General features: G+C 43.3%; 1 protein-coding gene and 1 long non-coding RNA gene across 3 annotated transcripts; both read right to left on the bottom strand.

The window, feature by feature from the left end:
* Positions 1–3,445: 3,445 nt before the first annotated feature.
* On the bottom strand, positions 3,446–7,116 carry LOC134861483 (uncharacterized). Its single transcript, XR_010165413.1, has 3 exons — positions 6,747–7,116; positions 6,125–6,229; positions 3,446–5,668 (listed from the first exon to the last, which is right to left on the bottom strand). It is a non-coding gene; the product is annotated as an uncharacterized LOC134861483 (long non-coding RNA).
* A 6,420-nt stretch (positions 7,117–13,536) lies between these two features.
* LOC134861425 (E3 SUMO-protein ligase ZBED1-like) lies at positions 13,537–17,655 on the bottom strand. Of its 2 annotated transcripts, XM_063878628.1 has the most exons (4): positions 17,132–17,655; positions 15,709–16,394; positions 15,447–15,563; positions 15,031–15,204 (listed from the first exon to the last, which is right to left on the bottom strand). In XM_063878628.1, exons 1-4 carry the CDS (start codon positions 17,297–17,299, stop codon positions 15,195–15,197), a joined length of 981 nt encoding a protein of 326 aa, XP_063734698.1. In that variant the 5' UTR covers positions 17,300–17,655; the 3' UTR covers positions 15,031–15,194. The 2 variants fall into 2 exon arrangements, with proteins under 2 accessions (XP_063734697.1, XP_063734698.1); XM_063878627.1 differs by having other exon boundaries at positions 13,537–15,563.
* Between the last annotated feature and the right edge of the window lie 2,200 nt (positions 17,656–19,855).

The raw sequence follows: 19,855 nt of genomic DNA, 5'->3' as shown, positions 1-19,855 counted from the left end.
GAAAGTGTCCAAAACTCTGTGTAACGATTGGCCTGGAACTTGTGTGTTGTTAACCCTTTGTGAACGTGGACACATATGTGCAAAAAAAACCCACACAATTAAAATTCGATATGAAATGAGACTGGGCAAAGAGTCGCATGCGGCTCGAGACCCGCGAGTTGGCCACCCCTGCTATATTTTAACAATATATTGTAGGGCCATATCTCTACAAAACTTGTCTGTGAAGTGTTTTGCTCAAAATACCAAACTGATCTCCCATTGTAGCATGCCTCATGCCCCTCTATGTCAGCCCTGTTCCTGAAGTGCTGATTCTGTGACTGTCGCTTTAAATATGAGCTGAGCTGAAGCTGGCCACGCCCCTTTTCAGCGTCATGCAGCTCCCTCTCCTCTGTGAAAGTTTTCTACTGGAGATACTCAGCTAAACGCTGCCGTGATTAAACCCCTTACTATGTTCAAAACCACACCAAGCACTATTTCTGAAACACTTCTCAGTGTTTACCACTAGAACAGAGACATTACAATACCTAGCCCAAAAAAAAGGTCACACTCTAATATTCATTGGACCGCCTTTAGCTTTGATTACGGCACGCATTCTCTGTGGCATCGTTTCCACAAGCTTCTGCAATGTCACAACATTTATTTCTGTCTTGCATTAACTTTTTTTTAGTCTTGTATTGATGACGGGAGATTCGGACCACTGCGCAAAGTCTTCTCCAGCACATCCCAAAGATTCTCAATCAGGTTCAGGTCTGGACTCTGTGGGGGCCAATCCATGTGTGAAAATGATGTCTCATGCTCCCTGAACCACTCTTTCACAATTTGAGCCCGATGGATCCTGGCATTATCATCTTGGAACATGCCCGTGCCATCAGGGAAGAGAAAATCCATTGATGGAATAACCTGGTCCTTCAGTATATTCAGGTAGTCAGCTGACCTCATTCTTTGGGCACGTTGATGAACCTAGACCAGACCAACTGCAGCAACCCCAGATCATAGCACTGCCCCCACAGGCTGGTGTCCTTTTTTTTTGGCCGGGCAGTTTATATATTGTATATACAACAACTCTAAGTCCCTCCTGTAGACATCCTGCTGAACACACACAGAGGTGCTGCAGATGGGAATAAGCTTGCGTCTGTAGCCTATATGGGGGACGATAGGTTGAGACGTGTCACATGGGTGGAACGTTGCGAGGAGTTCAATGTAAAGACAGCCAACATTACGATTATCCTGTCAACGATTCGATTCGATATATCGATGCATCACCATGCATCCACAATTTACTGCACATGGCTTCTTTTTCTTCAATGAATACAAGCAGTCAGATAAATATGAACTATTTAGAAAGTGCTTCAGAAATCCATAACATAAATGTCTTGATATTAAATTATAAACCAACATATAAATTGTATAGGTCTAGCCTGCCTAAGTGTGAAATGGTTCTATCCTCAACAAAAAAAACTAATACTTCTACAGTTTAGCTGCAGCTTCTAGCAGCTGTGTTCAACTCAAAAGGATACAAATGTCCTTAATGTGGCATCACAAACAGGACTTTAGTCTGAACACAGCAGGAGTATTTAGAACAGCATACTGAAACAAAAACACACTTACATTCTCTGTCTTACTGTTTCAGAAATCCCATGCATTTATAGGATTAAGTTAGGCCAGTGGTTCTTAACGTTGTTGGAGGTACTGAACCCCACCAGTTTCATATGCGCGTTCACCGAACCCTTCTTTATTGGAAAAATAAAATGTGATTTTTTTCAAATTCAAGACATAGCTATATGTTTTACTGGTGCACAAAATGAACCGTGCATCAACATCACTGTGTTCAAAGAACAAAACCAGCAAAACATGATTTTCACTCGAAACAAAAACATAATAATGAATACTTACTGCAAATCAGTGCGACTTCTGCTGTTGCCTTTGAGAGACCAGTTCAGAAATGCGCGGCTTCACTTTGGCAAGTGCCACTCTCATGTCATTTTCGCAACAAAGTCTGATCCTTTTCTTAGTTTTTATGTCCAGCATCCTTGAAAAGGATTTCTCTCAAAGATATGTTGTAACAACCGGTAGGAAAATCTGCAGGGCTTTCTTAGCAATAACATGGTACGTTACCATTTGTTGACACCAAAACGTTGAGAGCGTTGTTGTTCTGAAGAGTTGCTGTTGAACCTGGCTCTGCTGAATTTCAATGATTTCGTCGAGGTATTCATCATTGACATCTGCTGTCTCAACACCAAACGTGAACGGCTGTCTCACCCATGCTGGATATGACTCTCTTGTAGGGAAGTATCTGTCGAGAGATTTTGCAAGCTCATCCAAGTGCGTGGCAATTGCTTGCTTCAGTTCCGCGGGTACAGAAATGTCTCAAATTCCAGACACATCTTCGATATTACTTACACAGTCGTCCAGCAGGGGAAAGTTTGCGAAGTTATCGTTCTCTGTTCGTCGTTTCCATAACGGAAGATTTTTTTGAAAAGCCTTCAGGTTTTCTTCCGCTTCGATGAGGTTGACTCCACCGCCCTGCATCTGCTGATTGAGACGATTAAGAGCTGCGAAGATATCAGCCATGTACGCTCAAATGAGAATGAACTCAGAATTTTTAAAGCAATCTGCATGACAATGTTGGTGCTCTTGCAAAAACAGGGCTAATTCCACACGCATGGCAAAAACACGATTCAGCACCTGTACCCGGGATAACCACCGAACGTTAGAATGGTACAGAAGTACCTCGAATTCAGAGCCCATTTCTTTACGCAGCTCACTGAAGATGCGGTGCCTCAGAGCACTATTTCGCACATAGTTCACGCATTCCACTACAATTTTTAATACTTCTGCCAGTTTTGGGGGCAAGGTTTTTGTTGCCAACGCATGCCTGTGCAGAACACAATGCATAACAATGATGTGTGGTGCATCGGCTTTCACTAGCGCACCAAAACCAGACTTTCTTCCTAGCATGACTGGAGCTCCGTCTGAACAAACTGAAGAAACCATATCCAACGAAAGATTGTTGTCTCTGAAGAAGTCATCCACAAGTTTCTTCACATCGGCTGCCTTAGTTGTTGTTGTAAGAGGCTTACAAAATAAAACATGTTCCTTTATCACGTCGTCTTTCACATAGCCAGGGATGGGCACAAATACATCAAAATGTATTTCCAAATAAAATACAAAATACCCACCTTAAAAATGTATCAAAATAAGCTACAAAATACAGCAGCCAAAAAATGTTTTAAAATAAAATACTGTATTTTTGTATTTTCAAAATACTACAAAATACTTATTTCTAAAAACCTTTTTCGTCTATCCCTTCACTTGTGCACACTATCTGGAAAAACATCTGAAAGCAAGAGACTCCTTCCATATTCAGTTAACAGATTAGATATGCTGACCCCTCAGGTTAGACATCCCTATATGTTTGCCCTTACTCTATTGTTGTAATAGATTGCCCACTATGAAGCAGTGACAATAACTCAAAGACAAACAATCCAAATTGATGATTTATTTGGAAATGTAAGCTACAGTAGGTAGCATAAACACCACCACTACCACACTTGGTGGGTTTCATCACAATGCACAACAAAAAAGTAAAAATAATAATAATTTAAAAAAACAGGTTGTCACATTAATACTGTAAAACAGGAAAAAGAAAGGAAAATGGCAAACTCAAGTGTTGTGATCTAAGCATGTGCAAAACAGTGTGTATAACCTAGTGGTGTCTCCTCAGTTAATGCCTTTAAGCACAACTAGCTTCTCAAAGAGATTTGCATTCAGACGCCGCCTATGGGGCCTGTTGATCAGTCCAGCAAAGGAAAATAAACGCTCTACTGGAGCAGAGGATGGAATGATGGTATTGAACCTCACAAAAAGGTTTTTGATGAGGGGATACTGGTCCAAGGATGGCAAGTCCTTCCTTTGGTCCTCCAAAAAATGAAGTGACTCTAGCTCTGCCTTGCTGTGAGTAGACTTCTGGAAAACCTCCACGTCTTCTGTGAAGATGAAGAAGTCATCCTCTTCCTCTACCGCAGAAGTTGCATTTGAAGCCTCACTCTCAGTCACAAGCCCAAGATCAGTGGCAGCCTGAAGCATCAGTTCTTGGATTCTTTTTTTTTTACCTGCCAGGTGTGGAGGGAGCCAGCGCATCTTAAAGTACGGATGGGTCACACTCGCCAGGATCGCTTCGTTTACTTCTGGTCGAAGATCTAGAAAGGCACCAAATCTCCGATGGAAACCATCCACTATGGCATGCAGAAGGTGCGAACAGTAACGGAGGTTGTTGGCATGCAGAGCTTCAAGCTTACCCTCTATTGCAAATAGGGTTGGAATTAATTCTGCGTAATAGCACGGTGACTGGCTCTGCAATCGATCTATTGCCTGCGCAAGGGGTTTCAGGACTTTGGTATACTCTTCAATGTACTCCATCTCTGCATCCTTATACAATGGCAGGTTTAACTGTTTCATGAGATCAGGGAGGGTCTCGTGGATGCTGCAGAGCTGATGAAGGCTGTCATAAAGAGAGTTCCAACGCGTCGCACAAGGTGTAATCAACCTGAATTTCAGTACTGCAGACACCACTTCAGCGCTTTTAGGCCTTCCTGCTGCATTCCACAGTGCAGAACATTTTCCCATTGTGGAGTTGTTAAGACGCGACAAGCTAGAATTTTCTTTCATGGCCTTTTTTGCATCAATTGTCGCAACCAGACTTAAAGTATGGCACGCGCATCGCAAATGAGTAGGTAAAATAATGCCATTCTCATTTTCCTCAGAGTCTGAAGAGTCTATTGCGATAAATGAGAGATCTTCTTCATCGTTTTGACTCTCCTCGTCCACACACACTGCTGAAATATTAAATTCTTTGAACGCTTTCACGAAATTCGACGCATTGTCTGTTACTGTAGCAACAATACGTTCATGGGACAGCCCATATTCGGCGTGGATTTCATCCAGTGTCTCGGCAATTCTATCGTATGTGTGTGGACTAGGGAAATGGCGGCACGCTAGTGCTGTAGACAGGCGGCCAAGTGTATCTGGCTGAATCCAGTGTGCTGTCACACCAAAAAAGCTTGAAACTTTGGTGGACCAAATATCAGCTGTGGTGCATAAGTGCTTAACACCTTTCAAAACTTCCTTCAAATCATCCACTTTTGTTGTAAAGTCATTGTCAATCCTTCTTCCTAGAGTTCTTCTAGAGATAACAGTTGCTTCTGGGTTCAAGCCCTCAACAAGGTCAATGAATTCCGGCTGTTCAACAGTTGAAAGAGGATGCATTCCTTTAACAACATAGGCAGTGATTAAGTCATCTACCTTTTTCTGAGAGATCTGGGCATTTCTGGGAGAACACTCTGTAAACAACTTTGTCTGCTTGAGTGTGGTACCGATGGTCCTTTTCTTTCCGCTGCTGAAACCCTGCTTGTGTTGCTCAAACTCTGGAAGTACCTCAGCATGCAACCTCTTCAGGTGAGTTTTGAAATTTGTAGTGGCTTGAACAGAACCAGATATGATGGTTTTCTTCTTTGTACATAATTTGCACTCAGCCTGAACTTGCCCAGATTCTGTTTGTTTCACAATTTCAAAATAAGTCCCATCTAATATCGCTGATCTCACAGTCCACTGAGCAGTACTAGTGCTTGGGGTAGGATTCTCCTCTGGTATTTCCAGGGGCTGGTCAGAGCTGTGAGATAAAAAGAAGACTTCACTATCTATTGCATCTAAACTACAGAAATATTTTTAAATTGAAATATATAATAGTATATAAATAATAAATACATTGAAAATCAGATTTTCATTATTTTATTTTATTATGTATATAGTTTCATTATTTATAATTCAGTATTGGTTTGTTAATAGCACCCACGGGTGGTGTAGGCCTACTTTGTTTGAAGCTGCAACTATTATTTATAATGTTAAAATTCCAAATGCATCACAAATTGAAAACTGCGAACACATTATGCACTGAAAAAGCGTAGCCACTATGCTCAAAGTTCATAATTCCTGAAGCTTAGTAAACAAAATATTCAGAATCGGCATCCATAAATGCTTTATTTCTATAATACCATTATAAATGCTACACAGCTGTAAATGTGTCAAGAATGCAGCATACAAGCTTCCATCAGTTCAACTCCCTTACCTGCTCTCCTCATTGTCTCCCATTCTCCCACTCATTCTCACTCATTTCTCCTCACAGGTCCCTGCAACTCCTAACTGTCCCTCCAATCACGTTCTGAACCTGAATCTGAGGGAGAACAAATTTGTGGCATGTTGTACTGTATGATTGTTGCTTACTTTAGCCTACATATTGTGTAGGCTACATACAGTCAACAGCAGAACATTAGTTAGGTACATTTCTAAGAAAATGTATCATTAAATGGCCAACAGTAGCCTATGAGCCAAAACTAGCCTACTACAAGTGGCGGAGGGGGTTGGTTATCTGTGGTGCTGCAGCAGCACACATATAGACAATGACGTACAAAACTCCTAAGTAGCCTATAGGCTACATGAAACAAACGGAAACCGTCTAACATAACAATAACTTTAAAAACGTGATTATTTGAATGTTCACTGGATCAAATCAAAGAGAGTGAAACTAACACAGCGAGTTAGCAGCTAACATTCAAAAGTGAAATAGCCTAGCCTTACAAAGAACACCAAACATTACACTGAACAGGAACATGCCATAATAAGAATGATTCATGGTTGAGATTGAGAATAAATGTGTTACTTAAATAAATTAGGTTAATTTGGTTGCTCACCTTGCTTTGAAACAATGTATGACAGGTCCGGACAAAGTAGCCAACGTAGCTACCCAACTCAATCTGCAGCACCGAACGTTTTGTGTTGTGAGTGCAATGTGCATGCCCATAGCAAGTGTGAAACAGCGCCAACATTCCCTAGTGGCCGAGCGTGGCGTCACAGGGGCTTAACTATGCGAAGGTGCCACAGACAGAGACATTCGTTTATAGATAGATAGATGTTATCACAGTGTTTCACAGAAAGTATTTTACAGTATTTTGAAAATACAAAAATACACAACACTGAAGTATTTTGATACAAAATACGAAGGCATTTTCATAATCTCAATAAAATACAAATTACAAAATAGTATTTTGTATTTGAAATACGTATTTCAAATACATGTATTAGAAATACTGCCCATCCCTGCACATAGCGCACAAATACAGCAAGCTGGCTTAGATTGGAAACGTCTGTGGTCTCGTCGAGTTGGAGGCTGAATTTTGCCGGGCTTGAAATCAGACCTGCAACTACTTGAGCCAAGATGTCTTTGCTCATCTCCTCTATTCTGTCGCTGATGGTGTCGTTTGAAAGAGCAATTTGGGATAACTTAACTTCAGCCGCTTTTCCCAGCATGATATTCGCCATCTTCAACACAGCTGGTTTTATGAGTGTTTCACCAATGGTGTGTGGTTTGCCCTGCTTTGCGATCAGGTAAGCAACTTCGTACGATGCTTTGAGGATCGGTTTGTTGATGGGTACAAACCCGAGAACAGGCAGAGTAGCCTTTTGATTGAATCTGGCTCTCTTCACCTTGCATTCAGCAAGCGTTGTGTTCTTGTATTCTCCATCTCCATTCTGCTTAAGGAAGTGTTCCCTTAGTTTTGCCGGTACTAGACTAGAATTGCTCAACTTGGCATTGCAAATCATGCAGTTAGGACGCTGACTTCCATCACGTTCCGTTATACATGTGAATCCATATTGTACATATTTGTCCGACCACTTTCTTTTTTCGCTCGACATAGTTAGTATGAAGGGATTAAAATATTAAGAAAGAAATCACACGACGTACCATCACAACAGTCAAAAGTCGACTACTGAGAGCACCAAATTCCCTGCAGCACAGATAGGCCAAGCGATGTAGCGTGATCACCTGCAGCCAGTGATGGCCAAGCGGGGCGTGTCATCACAAATCATATGAGTCGGGTGTGTGTCTTGACCTCCGCCGAACCCCTGAGACTGACTCACCGAACCCCTGGGTTTCGATCGAACCCAGGTTAAGAACCACTGAGTTAGACTCATCATATCTCAATCAGAGATCAACATTTATTTAAGTGAATAATAAGGGTTTTTCTTGTTGTAGTTACTTTAGATCAAGCACTTTTAAAGTATTTATAATTTGAATTCAGCAATATTTTAATAGTCTGAAAGCCAAGACTTAAAAAAACCCAGTTATGGACCCTGCCGTGTTACTATGGTTACTATCAACATGTCACTCATTATTTCAGGGGGGGAGACTGAGAGGAGACCGTTATCGAAAAAGTTTTCGTCCTGCTTTCACAAACTTTACACAAGTATTTATCGTCTGAAGACGTTCATACTCTGCAATCCAAGAGTAGGTTAAATCCACCAAAAACCTGCCAAGACGGTAACACGAGTAAAAAAAACAAAACATAACTCCATGTGTGTCTCTGAGCCGCAGCGACACGGACTGATTCAGAGCGGGTCATTCAGCCTGTTGATTCTGGGACTGTGTTGCTTCTGTTGGTGGATAAAGCAGCTGCTCCGTGTTTGGTGTCGCTGTGCCGCTGTTCTGCCTTTGCAGATGAAAAAGTTAAAAGTAATAAGTTAAGTTAAAATTCATCAGTTCATACGTAGATTTAAAAAGTGTATGTTCTTGGTTGTAAGAAACTGCGTCAGAGTGAGTGGTCTTTTCTTTGGTCTCGAGAAACCGCATCGTAGTGAGCGCTCAGTGCGGTAGCAGCAGCTATGTAACCAGCGCGGTTGTTCTCCTCATTACATGCTCAGGAGAGCTGAGGCACGCACAGACAGATAAGCAGACTGTTAAAATCATATTGTCAAAGGTTACAAACGCTTTTGCCTTGGAGAATATTTGTCTGTAAGTATTATAAGTGGTCAAATGTGTATTTTATATCAAGACCTACTTGTTGTGTTTTTATGAGTATAGCCTACTCCGCTAACGTTAGCTCATGCTGAGATGCTATTTTGTGTTAACATGCTAACTCTTCTCAGTTTGTTCATTTGTGGAGGCTAATTGAAATGTACTCATTCTATGCCAACTCACACTGTGTTTTAAGTAAGTAAAGTGTGTTTATTTCTGTAATCTGTAGTTTTACGGTGATGTTGGAAAAAAGAAGACTTTTTTGGAGGGCTTCTAGCTAACCGTTATCTGACTGTCTAGCCTTGCATCGGCACATGCACTGCGAGGGCAGTACAGTAAAAAGACATCACACGGCGGGCTCAAGCAGTAAACACAATATTCAGCAACATGAGTCTGCGCTCAGGAAGAAACTATCTTAAAAACTGTACCACTACACAGCAAGAAGCAGCTGGTGAAGAGCAGCTAACAGAGACTGTAGATCAAGCTACCAAGAAAAAAGAGACTCATCAAGCACGAGATGTTAAGTCTCGGTCATCTAGAGCATCTGGTAGTTACACATCAACAACGTCTTCAGCTACAAAGGCCTACGCTGAAGCAGAAAGCTGAACTTGAAGCAAACCTGCTGAAGCAAAAAGCTGGCTTTGACGCTGATCTCCATCTCCTCCAGAGTCAAAAAACTGTGGCTGCAGCTGAAGCGGAGGCTTCAGCCTTTCTGGAGGCAGAGGTCGAAAGCGGGAAGCTCAGCCAGCTTCCAGATGTCGAAGAAGAGCCCTTCAGTGCAGTTCAACGTACTAGTGAGTACGTACGTCGACACTCAGACATGTTCATACGGGAACTGCCTTACGAACCTGTCGTCGTGGGGACACATAGAATAAAACTAGATGAACAGGAAACACCTGACACTAAGCCCAGAGTTTCTCATGACATTCAGAGAAACACACAGCACGTTTACGAAGACGTGAAAAAAGAACCAGCAAGGAGTGACACTCAACCTTACGGTGCACAGTACACAGCTAACCATACAAGACAGTACGCACATGAGACTAACGGCGCACAAGACTTCGCAAGATATCTCATCAGAAAAGAAATGGTTAGTGCTGGCCTTCTGCAATATGATGACAAACCAGAAAATTATTGGTCATGGAAGGCTTCCTTTCTAAGCTCCACAAGAGACTTGAATCTTTCAGCCAGAGAAGAACTGGACCTGTTAACAAAATGGCTGGGAGCTGAATCGTCGGAGCAGGCCAAGAGAGTTCGCGCAGTGCACGTCCTCAATCCCGCCGCAGGTGTTGCGATGGTCTGGCGACGTCTCGAAGAGTGTTATGGGACTCCTGAGGTCATCGAGGACGCGCTGCTTAAAAAGATTGAGAACTTCCCAAGGCTGACCAATAAAGACACTGTTAAGCTGAGAGAGCTAAGTGACATTCTCTGTGAACTGGAGGGTGCTAAGCAAGACGGTGCACTCCCAGGGCTCTCATATTTGGATACAGCACGTGGTGTGAAACAAATAGTGGAGAAACTCCCGTATAACCTCCAAGAGAAATGGACCAGCTTCGGAAGCAAGTACAAGGAGGATTACAGAGTGGCTTTTCCTCCCTTCTCTGTCTTCTCGAGGTTCGTAGAACAGCAAGCAAAGATAAAAAACGATCCAAGCTTCGCTATAACCCCCATCAGCAGTCACGTCACTCCCAGAACAGAAAGGCCTACAAAGTACAGTGGTAGGGGGCCTGCTGTACATAAAACTGACATCCCTGCAGAGTCATCAGGTTACCAAGCCAGTCCTTTTCAGAAGAAAATGGAAGAACCTGATCGTCAGTGTCCGATACATAAAAAGCCCCATCCATTGAAAAAGTGTAAGCTCTTTAGAAACAAAACTCTAGAAGAGCGCAAGTCATACCTCAGAGAGAATTACATCTGCTACAGATGTTGTGGGTCTACTCAACACATGGCCAAAGACTGTAAAATGACTGTCAAGTGTTCTGAGTGTAGCAGTGACAAACACATCACAGCTCTGCACCCCGGTCCTCCTCTTCTGACCATGCAGAGTGCAGCTGACGACAGAAACGAAAGCGGGGAGCAGAGCGAAAGCCGACCTTCTTCTGTCAACTCAAAATGTACAGAGGTTTGTGGGAATGCAGACGGTGCACGCTCTTGTTCAAAGATCTGCTTGGTGAAAGCATATCCTGAAGGGAGAAAGGAGGAATCAATCAACATGTATGCAGTGCTAGACGAACAAAGCAATAAGTCCCTAGCCAAGACAGAGTTCTTCAGTCTCTTCAGAGTAAAAACTAGCTCTGCCCCTTACACTCTCAAAACCTGTGCTGGGAAGTTAGAGACGTCTGGCAGGAGAGCTACTAACTTCGTCATTGAGTCCATGGACGGAAAAGTAAAGCTTGCCCTACCTCCCTTAATAGAGTGTGACATGGTGCCTGACGACAGGACAGAAATCCCGTCCCCAGAGGACGCACACTATCACCCCCATCTACGGTCAGTGGCTGGTAAAATCACGCCTGTGGACCACAACGCACCTATCCTCTTGCTCTTAGGGAGGGACATCCTAAGCGTACACAAGGTACGTGAGCAAATCAACGGGCCCCAGGACGCACCTTACGCTCAGAGGTTAGACCTAGGCTGGGTCATTGTGGGAGAAGTGTGCTTGGGCTCAGTTCATAAGCCATCAAAAGTGAACGTCTACAGAACAAACGTATTGAACAACTGCCGCACGTCCTACCTACAGCCATGTCCAAACAGTATCCACGTGAAGGAAGACTACGGTGGTATGGCTCCTCATCACAGCACGACCTTACCAGCAGGTGACGTAAACACAAGTCTCCATGTGGACACAGACAACTTGGGGTCTTCTGTGTTCGACAGGTCCAAGGATGACAACAAGCTAGCGCTGTCCATAGAAGACAAAGCCTTCCTAGCTATCATGGACACAGACGTCTATCAAAATGAAGAAAATAGCTGGGTGGCTCCTTTACCATTCCGGGCTCCCAGGCGACGCCTTCCAAGCAACAGGCAGCAAGCCTTGAAACGCCTCTGCTCACTTCGGCGAACCCTGGAGAAAAAGCCGGAAACAAGAGAGCATTACATCAAGTTTATGCAGAAAATGCTGGACAGTGACCAAGCCGAGCTTGCTCCAGCTCTGGACAAAGAGAAAGAACACTGGTATTTACCAACCTTTGGTGTGTATCACCCGAAGAAACCTACCCAGATACGTGTAGTTTTTGACTCAAGCGCCGAGTGTGATGGAACCTCACTCAACAACGTCCTCCTGAGTGGACCGGATTTGAATAACACTCTGCTAGGAGTTCTTCTGCGGTTCCGTAAAGAACGCGTGGCTCTTACAGCAGACGTGGAACAAATGTTTTATTGTTTCGTCGTCCGAGAAGAGGACAGAGACTATCTACGGTACCTCTGGTATGAAGACAATGACATTGACAAGAATGTGACCGAGTACAGGATGAAGGTCCATGTTTTTGGAAACAGCCCTTCACCTGCGGTGGCTATATACTGCATGAGACGAGCAGCGCAGAAAGGTGAACAAGAACATGGTTCTGACGCAAGACAGTTCGTTGAGAGGCAGTTTTACGTCGATGATGGTCTCATGTCTGTCGCCACACCAGAAGAGGCGATAGATCTCCTCACACGAACCAGAGAAATGTTGGCAGAATCCAACCTGCGACTGCACAAGCTGGCGTCGAACAGTAGCCAGGTGATGGAAGCGTTTCCGGTCGAGGACCGAGCCAAAGATCTCAAGGATCTGGATCTCGGAGTGGATCCCCTCCCTCTTCAGAGGAGTCTAGGCCTCTCCTGGAACTTGGAATCAGACAGCTTCACTTACCTGGTGTCACGCGAAGAAAAGCCATACACGCGAAGAGGTGTGTTGTCTACGGTCAACAGTCTGTATGACCCCTTGGGCTTCGTAGCTCCTATTACCATGCAAGGAAAAGCGCTTCTCCGGGAGTTGTCATCTCAGCAGAGTGAGTGGGATGCTCCTCTCCCTCCACAAATGGAGGCAGAGTGGAACTCGTGGAGAGACTCTTTGAAAGCTCTGGAAGACCTGCACATAAGGAGATGCTACATACCAGTTTCGCTGTCTTCAACACAGACAAAAGAACTGTGTATCTTCTCAGACGCTTCCACAGTAGCCATAGGAGCAGTGACTTACATGAGAGCTACAGACGCCGAGGGACAGTATCACGTTGGGTTTGTCATGGGGAAATCAAAGTTAGCTCCTCGGCCCGCTCACACCATTCCACGTTTGGAGCTCTGCGCAGCTGTGCTGGCTGTTGAGCTGTACGAGCTGATCAGTGATGAGATGGACGTGGAAGTGGACACTGTCAAGTTCTTCACGGACAGTAAGATCGTTCTTGGCTACATTCCAGTGTTAATTTTGACAGTAAATTCTGATTTAGTCTTAGTCTTAGTCTTTTGAATAACAGACCGTTTAGTTTTAGTCATATTTTAGTCATCTGAAATCTTTTAGTCTTAGTCTAGTTTTAGTCGACTAAATATCATCAGTTTTAGTCTTAGTCTAGTCTTAAGTCTTTTAGTCTTAGTCTAGTTTTAGCAGACCACCTAATAGCAGATAAGTCGACTAAATCTACCGTGGACTTCGTTGAATAAATGTTTCACCAGAATTGGAATGGTATTAAGGTTTGAATATGCAATACAGACAGAGATTTAACAGAACAAAACATGTATTTTATTTTACTTTTAATGTCAAAAACACTGACCATGGCTTTTTCACAAAAGATAATCTCAAATAAAGTTAGCATAAGGCCTGCTCTCCCTGAAAAATATACATGCTCCCTGAAAAAGATATGCATTCTCCTTGAATGATATGTATTGCATATGACATCTATTTGAATAATATTGTCTTTCATCTTGAAAGAATAAATCACCTAACTCAAAAAAAATAAACAAATAAATAAAGTGCAATTCTCAAAAATAATAATACAACTATTGGTTGTAATGCCATTGCACAAGGTAGATACAGAAAATGCACTACTGATAACGTTCACGTACTGTACCTCAAGATAACTTAAATTACTGTTAGGCTACAATGCCTTACAAAATCAACAAGAATTCTCAAAAGTAGAATAAAAGATGTATTGGCTGTAATACTCCTTAATGTTCAAGTAAATGAAAAAAAAAAACACCCTGCTGTGCTGTCTCAGCATTTAAAATACAGGTAAATATCACATTAAACTAAAAAGCACACAACTCTGTAACTAAGCATCATCTTCTTAGTCATCAACTATTACTCTGTGCATTGTGAGCAAAATCACTTAGATTTGAAAAGGAAAAACAAAACATATGTAGCCTAAAAGAAAATATGCATTGGTTGAAATGTCATTGCACACAAAACAAAATATTCTTCTGTTAATAATTCGAAGTAGTATCAATGAGCTAGTATCAAGGAGCTCAACTCAAGACAAGTGAATTACATGCTCAGCTGTAATGCCATTATTGCATGGAACAAGAAAAATCTCTCTGCTCTCATATTAAACAAAAAACAAAACAAATACCAGACCGGAAACTCTAAGTTGTGCATATACTGCTACAGCTGTAATGCTGTAAATAGCAGTGAATACAACAGTTCTATTTGTTTCTGTTCATTTTAAGGAAAGCACTTCGCTCCAAGCTGACCCTTCCTCTGTTGCGCCGTCCTCTTGTGAGGTCACCTGTGATGCTGAATACTCTCTCTGCAAAAGCTTGAGAAGCTGGCATAGCCAACAAGTCCAAAGCAAAAGGTTTTAAACTGTGATAAAAACTGTCACTCTTTTCCAGCCAGAAGTCTGTTCCTGTGTCCTCAGTGATGGGATGTGAAAGTTCTTCCTTGTACTTAATGATCTGCTGCCTGACGCTGGTTGTGGAGGTTTTCTGTTTAGGTCTTGTGGTGCGGCATTTTGAGAGGAACCTAAACACCGGCTGCTTTGAAGATGGCGCTGGTTCTGGTTCCTCAATGACTTCTTCTGCATCATCGTCAGACTGGTGGTCCTCCTGTCTTGTGTGTGGGAGGAAAGTGCATTTGACCACATAGTCTTCTGCCTGTTTCAGCAGTTCCTGGATATTTCCATCAGCTACATCAACATTAACAAGGATTTCACAGACAGTTGGGTTGACAAAGCAGGCAGCTGCTGCAAGTGGTGAGAACTTTTCATCGGTTGGATCCAAGAGGCAAGCAAAACGCAGGTTCAGATTTGATCTCATTTTCTCTGCAAGAGTGGCGAGGTCTCTGTACCGGCTGTTCTCTGCAAAGTCAGCTAGGTGGCTCAGCAGATCAAAGAGGGCAGGAACCACTAGGGACATAGATGTGGTGTCACTCTGGAGGGTTTTAGTGTGTTCTGCAAAAGGAAGCAGTAGGTCACGCAATGATGAAAGCTTTTGCCACTCACTAGTAAGCAAACTGTCCCATCCCATGTCATTTGTGATTTGACAGACAGTATCTTTGACTGTGAGGAGTCGTGTGACCATGTTGAATGTGCTTGACCAGCGTGTGGGGCAGTCATTTACAACAATGACACCACACTGGTCTAGTAGCCTCTGTGTTGCAACTGAGGACTTGCGAAAGAGCTTCACCACAGACCTTGCTTTATCGAGGACTCTTTTGACAGTTGTTTCTTTCTGCAACATGTGGACCACAAGTTGTATGGTATGCACCACGCACGGCGTCCGGGCCATTTCCATGTCGACATGATGGTACCTAATAACAAGAAAAGACAACCAAATAAGTCTAAACCTAATAAAGTGTCTGGTGTGGGTCTGTATATACGTAGTGTGTGGCAGGGGGGACATCATTCATGTGATAATTGACTATAATGTAAAATAATAAACTAAACATGGCTCACCGCTGGTCATCAATTTCAGAGTCACTTTCCATCGCGGTTTCGGACCCAGGGGAGTCAGCCTCAGAGCTGGTTTCTTCTGCTGTGGTGTTTTTAAAGGCTGCCACCATGTTACTTCCATTGTCCGTTATTACCGTCAGGATCTTCTCCTTCGGTATGGCCCACTCTTGTATACATTCGTCCACACATGCCTTAATAGACAGTGCAGTGTGTGGGTGAGCTACTTGTTCAAGGGCCAACAATATGTGTGCAGGTTTGATTTGTTCAACACAAAAGTAGCATGCGCTAATAGCAAGGAATGAGGCGGTCAGTCCTTTTTTTGTCCACAAGTCAAGGCCAATGGATACTCTCCGGGCAGCAGCCAGTCTCTGTTTGAATTTTTGTCTTTCATGTTCATATTGTGTTTCAATCAAATTGCTAATTTTAGTTTTCTTTGGAATTGCTAGTCTCCTATCTACTATCTCCATCATTTGCACAAAGTCCTCGTCTTCAATTGTTGTGAGTGGTAAACCTGTGCGTCCAATCCATCTGGCTATGGCCTGCTCCTTGGTCTGTTGCTCCTTTGATTCCATTTTGTACTTTGAAGAACTTTGGAAAGCTGTAGAGATAGTCTGCTGCTGGGTTGAACTTGCACTAGCAGCACTAGCTTTATTTCCCCTTGGCCCATGGTCATCAGACGTCTTCTGTATCTGTGAGGGAGAATAAAGGGAGAATCAAGTTGTGAATCAAGTAATCAAGTCTAGTTTCCACGGAGATTGTGTTAAACTAGCGGGCTCGTAAACGATGCCGTTAGTAACCAACATCCCACTGAACAGTAACGCTTAATGACCTTATAGTTCACCTTTTACCTTAATAATATTCGCTGAAATTATCCAGGTAGCAATTAAAGCATGTTATAGACTTGAAATGAACAATATTAGCTGGCTAGTTAGAGATAATCCTGACTGTCATCAGTGCCTCAAAACGAACCTTTTATGTTAACGTTTTGCCTAGCGAACGGAAGGAACCGAAGCATATTAGCTTCTAGGCTCACAAGACATCCACATGAATTCTGTTTTTCCCCCCCCTCTATTTTATTCCATCACAGTAAAGGTTAATGATCTTATCGTTCATCTTACCTTAAAAACATTCACTGAAATTATCCAAGTAGCAATTAAAGCATGTTATAGACATGGACTGAACAATACTATCTTATAGCTGGCTAGTTAGAGATAATCCTGACTGCCATCAGTGCCCCAAAACAAACTTTTTATGTTTTGCCTAGCGAACCGAAGCTCATGATAGCTTCTAGGCTAACAACCATAGACTGTAAAAAATAGCTAACAACACATCCACGTGAATTCTGGTGGTTTAATTTAGCTTCTATTTTATTCCAAGTTTAGCGCAAACACAGTGGTTTATGTGATAAAATAACGTGTATGCTTACCTTCGCATGTATCTCTGGATGCACCGACTGCAAATGTCGTTTCAAATTTGTCGTGTTTTTTCCAGTTATTTTGGCTCCACACGGCTGGCAGGTGGTCTTGTTTTCATTAGTATGATAAGTAAAGTGTGACCAGATATCAATTCTTCTTTTTCTTCCCAGTTCTGACATTTCTTTAGGCTAATTCTTTAAGTCATTTGCCGCCCTTTGAAATGACTGCTGCAAAAAGGCTGCTTCTACGAGACTCGCTCTGATTGGACTTTTTCTTCTTCTTCTTTATGGCGGTTGGCAACTAACTTTTGATTGGATTTCTTCCCAACTTGTCACACAAAAAAAGTAATTCTGATGGGATCTCTTCTCCATTCGTCCCTCCCTAATATGTTCGTCTTATTTTTATTCGTTGACTAACGTGTCCGTTATATTAGTCACAGTCTTCGTCATCATATCTGACTTTTTATTTAGTTTTTATTTAGTTTCCGTCCGTGAAAAAGGTTCGTTGACGAATATTTTTCGTCATAGTCTTCGTCAACGAAATTAACACTGCTACATTCATAACTGTACAAGAAGATTTTACCTCTATGTCTCCAACCGGGTAACTCGGATCAGACGATCTACACACCCCAGTCAGTGGCACTATGTGCCGACGGATCTGAATCCCGCTGATCATGCGACAAGGTTCATACCAGCACGCCAACTCCAGCAGAGCAGCTGGCTGTCAGGTCCAGCTTTTCTCTATCAAAACAAAGCAGCGGAGATATCCGATTCTAGTGTCTTCGCCCTCATTGAGCCTGAAGTGGATGAGGAGATTCGTCCGGAGGCTACAGTTCTGGCAACCAAGGCATCAGAGTCTCAGTTGGGCTCTCAACACTTTGAGAGATGTTCAAGCTGGAGAACACTCTATCACACCGTAGCCAGACTTATTCACGTTGCAGCATCCTTCAAAGGAAAGTCAGACAAGGATGAAAAGAAAGGATGGAAGTGTTTCGGAGACGCATCCAGCATGAGTGAGCTTCTACAAGCCAAAGCTGTGATCATCCGCTCTGTTCAGCACAGTGCCTTTAAAGAGGAATTCAAGTGTCTTGAAAGCGAACAGACCCACCCCAAGCAGAGCGCACTCAAAAGACTCAATCCAGTCGTGGACGAAGATGGTATGCTTCGTGTTGGAGGTCGTCTTTCTCATGCTGATCTCTCAAAGAAAGAAAAACATCCATTGATTATTCCACACACGCATCACATCGCTACACTTCTTGTGAGACACTTCCACGAACAAGTAGCTCATCAAGGAAGACACATTACAGAAGGAGCCATAAGATCGGCTGGATACTGGATAATTGGGAGCAAGCGTCTAGTGTCTTCTGTCATTTACAAGTGCGTTACCTGTCGCAGGCTACGAGGAAGGTTGGAGAATCAGAAGATGGCCGATCTGCCTGCCGACCGACTTACTCCTGAGCCCCCATTCACCACAGTTGGCCTCGATGTCTTTGGTCCGTGGTTCGTCATGACACGTCGGACAAGAGGAGGATCGGCAGACAGCAAACGCTGGGCTGTGTTGTTTACATGCATGTCGACCAGAGCAGTACATATCGAGCTAATCGAAACCATGTCAACCGACAGCTTTATCAACGCTCTCCGGAGGTTTTTTGCGGTTCGAGGTCCAGCAAAACATCTGCGGTCAGACAGAGGGACCAATTTTGTGGGAGCTTGTGGAGAACTGGGTATAAGCACAGAAGACACAACAATCAAGAAGTACCTCCAGGAGAAAGGCTGCTCCTGGGTGTTTAATCCCCCTCATGCTTCCCACATGGGCGGCTCCTGGGAAAGGCTCATCGGGGTTGCCAGGCGCATCCTGGATGCGATGTTGCTTCAGGCAGGACCAACACGTCTCACTCATGAAGTCCTGAGTACTTTCATGGCAGAAGTCATGGCAATCATGAACGCGAGACCTCTTGTTGCCATATCCACAGACCCGGATATGCCTATGGTGCTCACCCCAGCGACACTCCTTACTCAAAAGATGAGTGCAGTTTCAGCCCCCAGTGGAAACTTCGACACAGCTCAGTTGTACAGCAAGCAGTGGAAACACGTTCAGTGTCTTGCTGACACGTTTTGGAAGAGATGGAAGGGAGAGTATCTGTCTACGCTACAGAGCCGCAGGAAGTGGACAGAGGACAAACCAAATGTGAAAGAAGGAGATGTCGTCTTGCTGAAAGACAGCCAAGTCAGCAGGAACGAATGGCCTATGGGTCTAGTCGTGAAGACTTTGCCAAGCAGTGATAACAGAGTCCGCAAAGTCGAAGTGCGGATTGTGAAAGATGGGACAAATAAGGTGTTCTTAAGGCCGGTCTCGGAGATCGTAGTCCTTCTTTCAGAGACTTAATGTGTGTTGTTTTCAGAAAGCATTCCGCTTTGTGTGTATCTGGAGTGATATAATGTAATCATATCAAGCGGGGAGTGTTCTGCCTTTGCAGATGAAAAAGTTAAAAGTAATAAGTTAAGTTAAAATTCATCAGTTCATACGTAGATTTAAAAAGTGTATGTTCTTGGTTGTAAGAAACTGCGTCAGAGTGAGTGGTCTTTTCTTTGGTCTCGAGAAACCGCATCGTAGTGAGCGCTCAGTGCGGTAGCAGCAGCTATGTAACCAGCGCGGTTGTTCTCCTCATTACATGCTCAGGAGAGCTGAGGCACGCACAGACAGATAAGCAGACTGTTAAAATCATATTGTCAAAG

Source organism: Eleginops maclovinus, chromosome 3, assembly GCF_036324505.1.
Source record: "Eleginops maclovinus isolate JMC-PN-2008 ecotype Puerto Natales chromosome 3, JC_Emac_rtc_rv5, whole genome shotgun sequence".
NCBI classification, from domain to species: Eukaryota; Metazoa; Chordata; class Actinopteri; order Perciformes; family Eleginopidae; genus Eleginops; species Eleginops maclovinus.
This window is presented reverse-complemented; position numbering and strand designations above follow the sequence as displayed.

What these genes read in the sequence shown, in the direction of transcription:
- LOC134861425 (XM_063878627.1), bottom strand. Translation starts at nt 17,299, where the DNA reads ATGTCAGAACTGGGAAGAAAAAGAAGAATTGATATCTGGTCACACTTT. An exon ending in ATCCAGAGATACATGCGAAG is followed by an intron (nt 16,395 to 17,131) that starts GTAAGCATACAC and finishes TCTCCCTCACAG; the next exon opens with ATACAGAAGACGTCTGATGA. An exon ending in TCTGAAATTGATGACCAGCG is followed by an intron (nt 15,564 to 15,708) that starts GTGAGCCATGTT and finishes TCTTGTTATTAG; the next exon opens with GTACCATCATGTCGACATGG.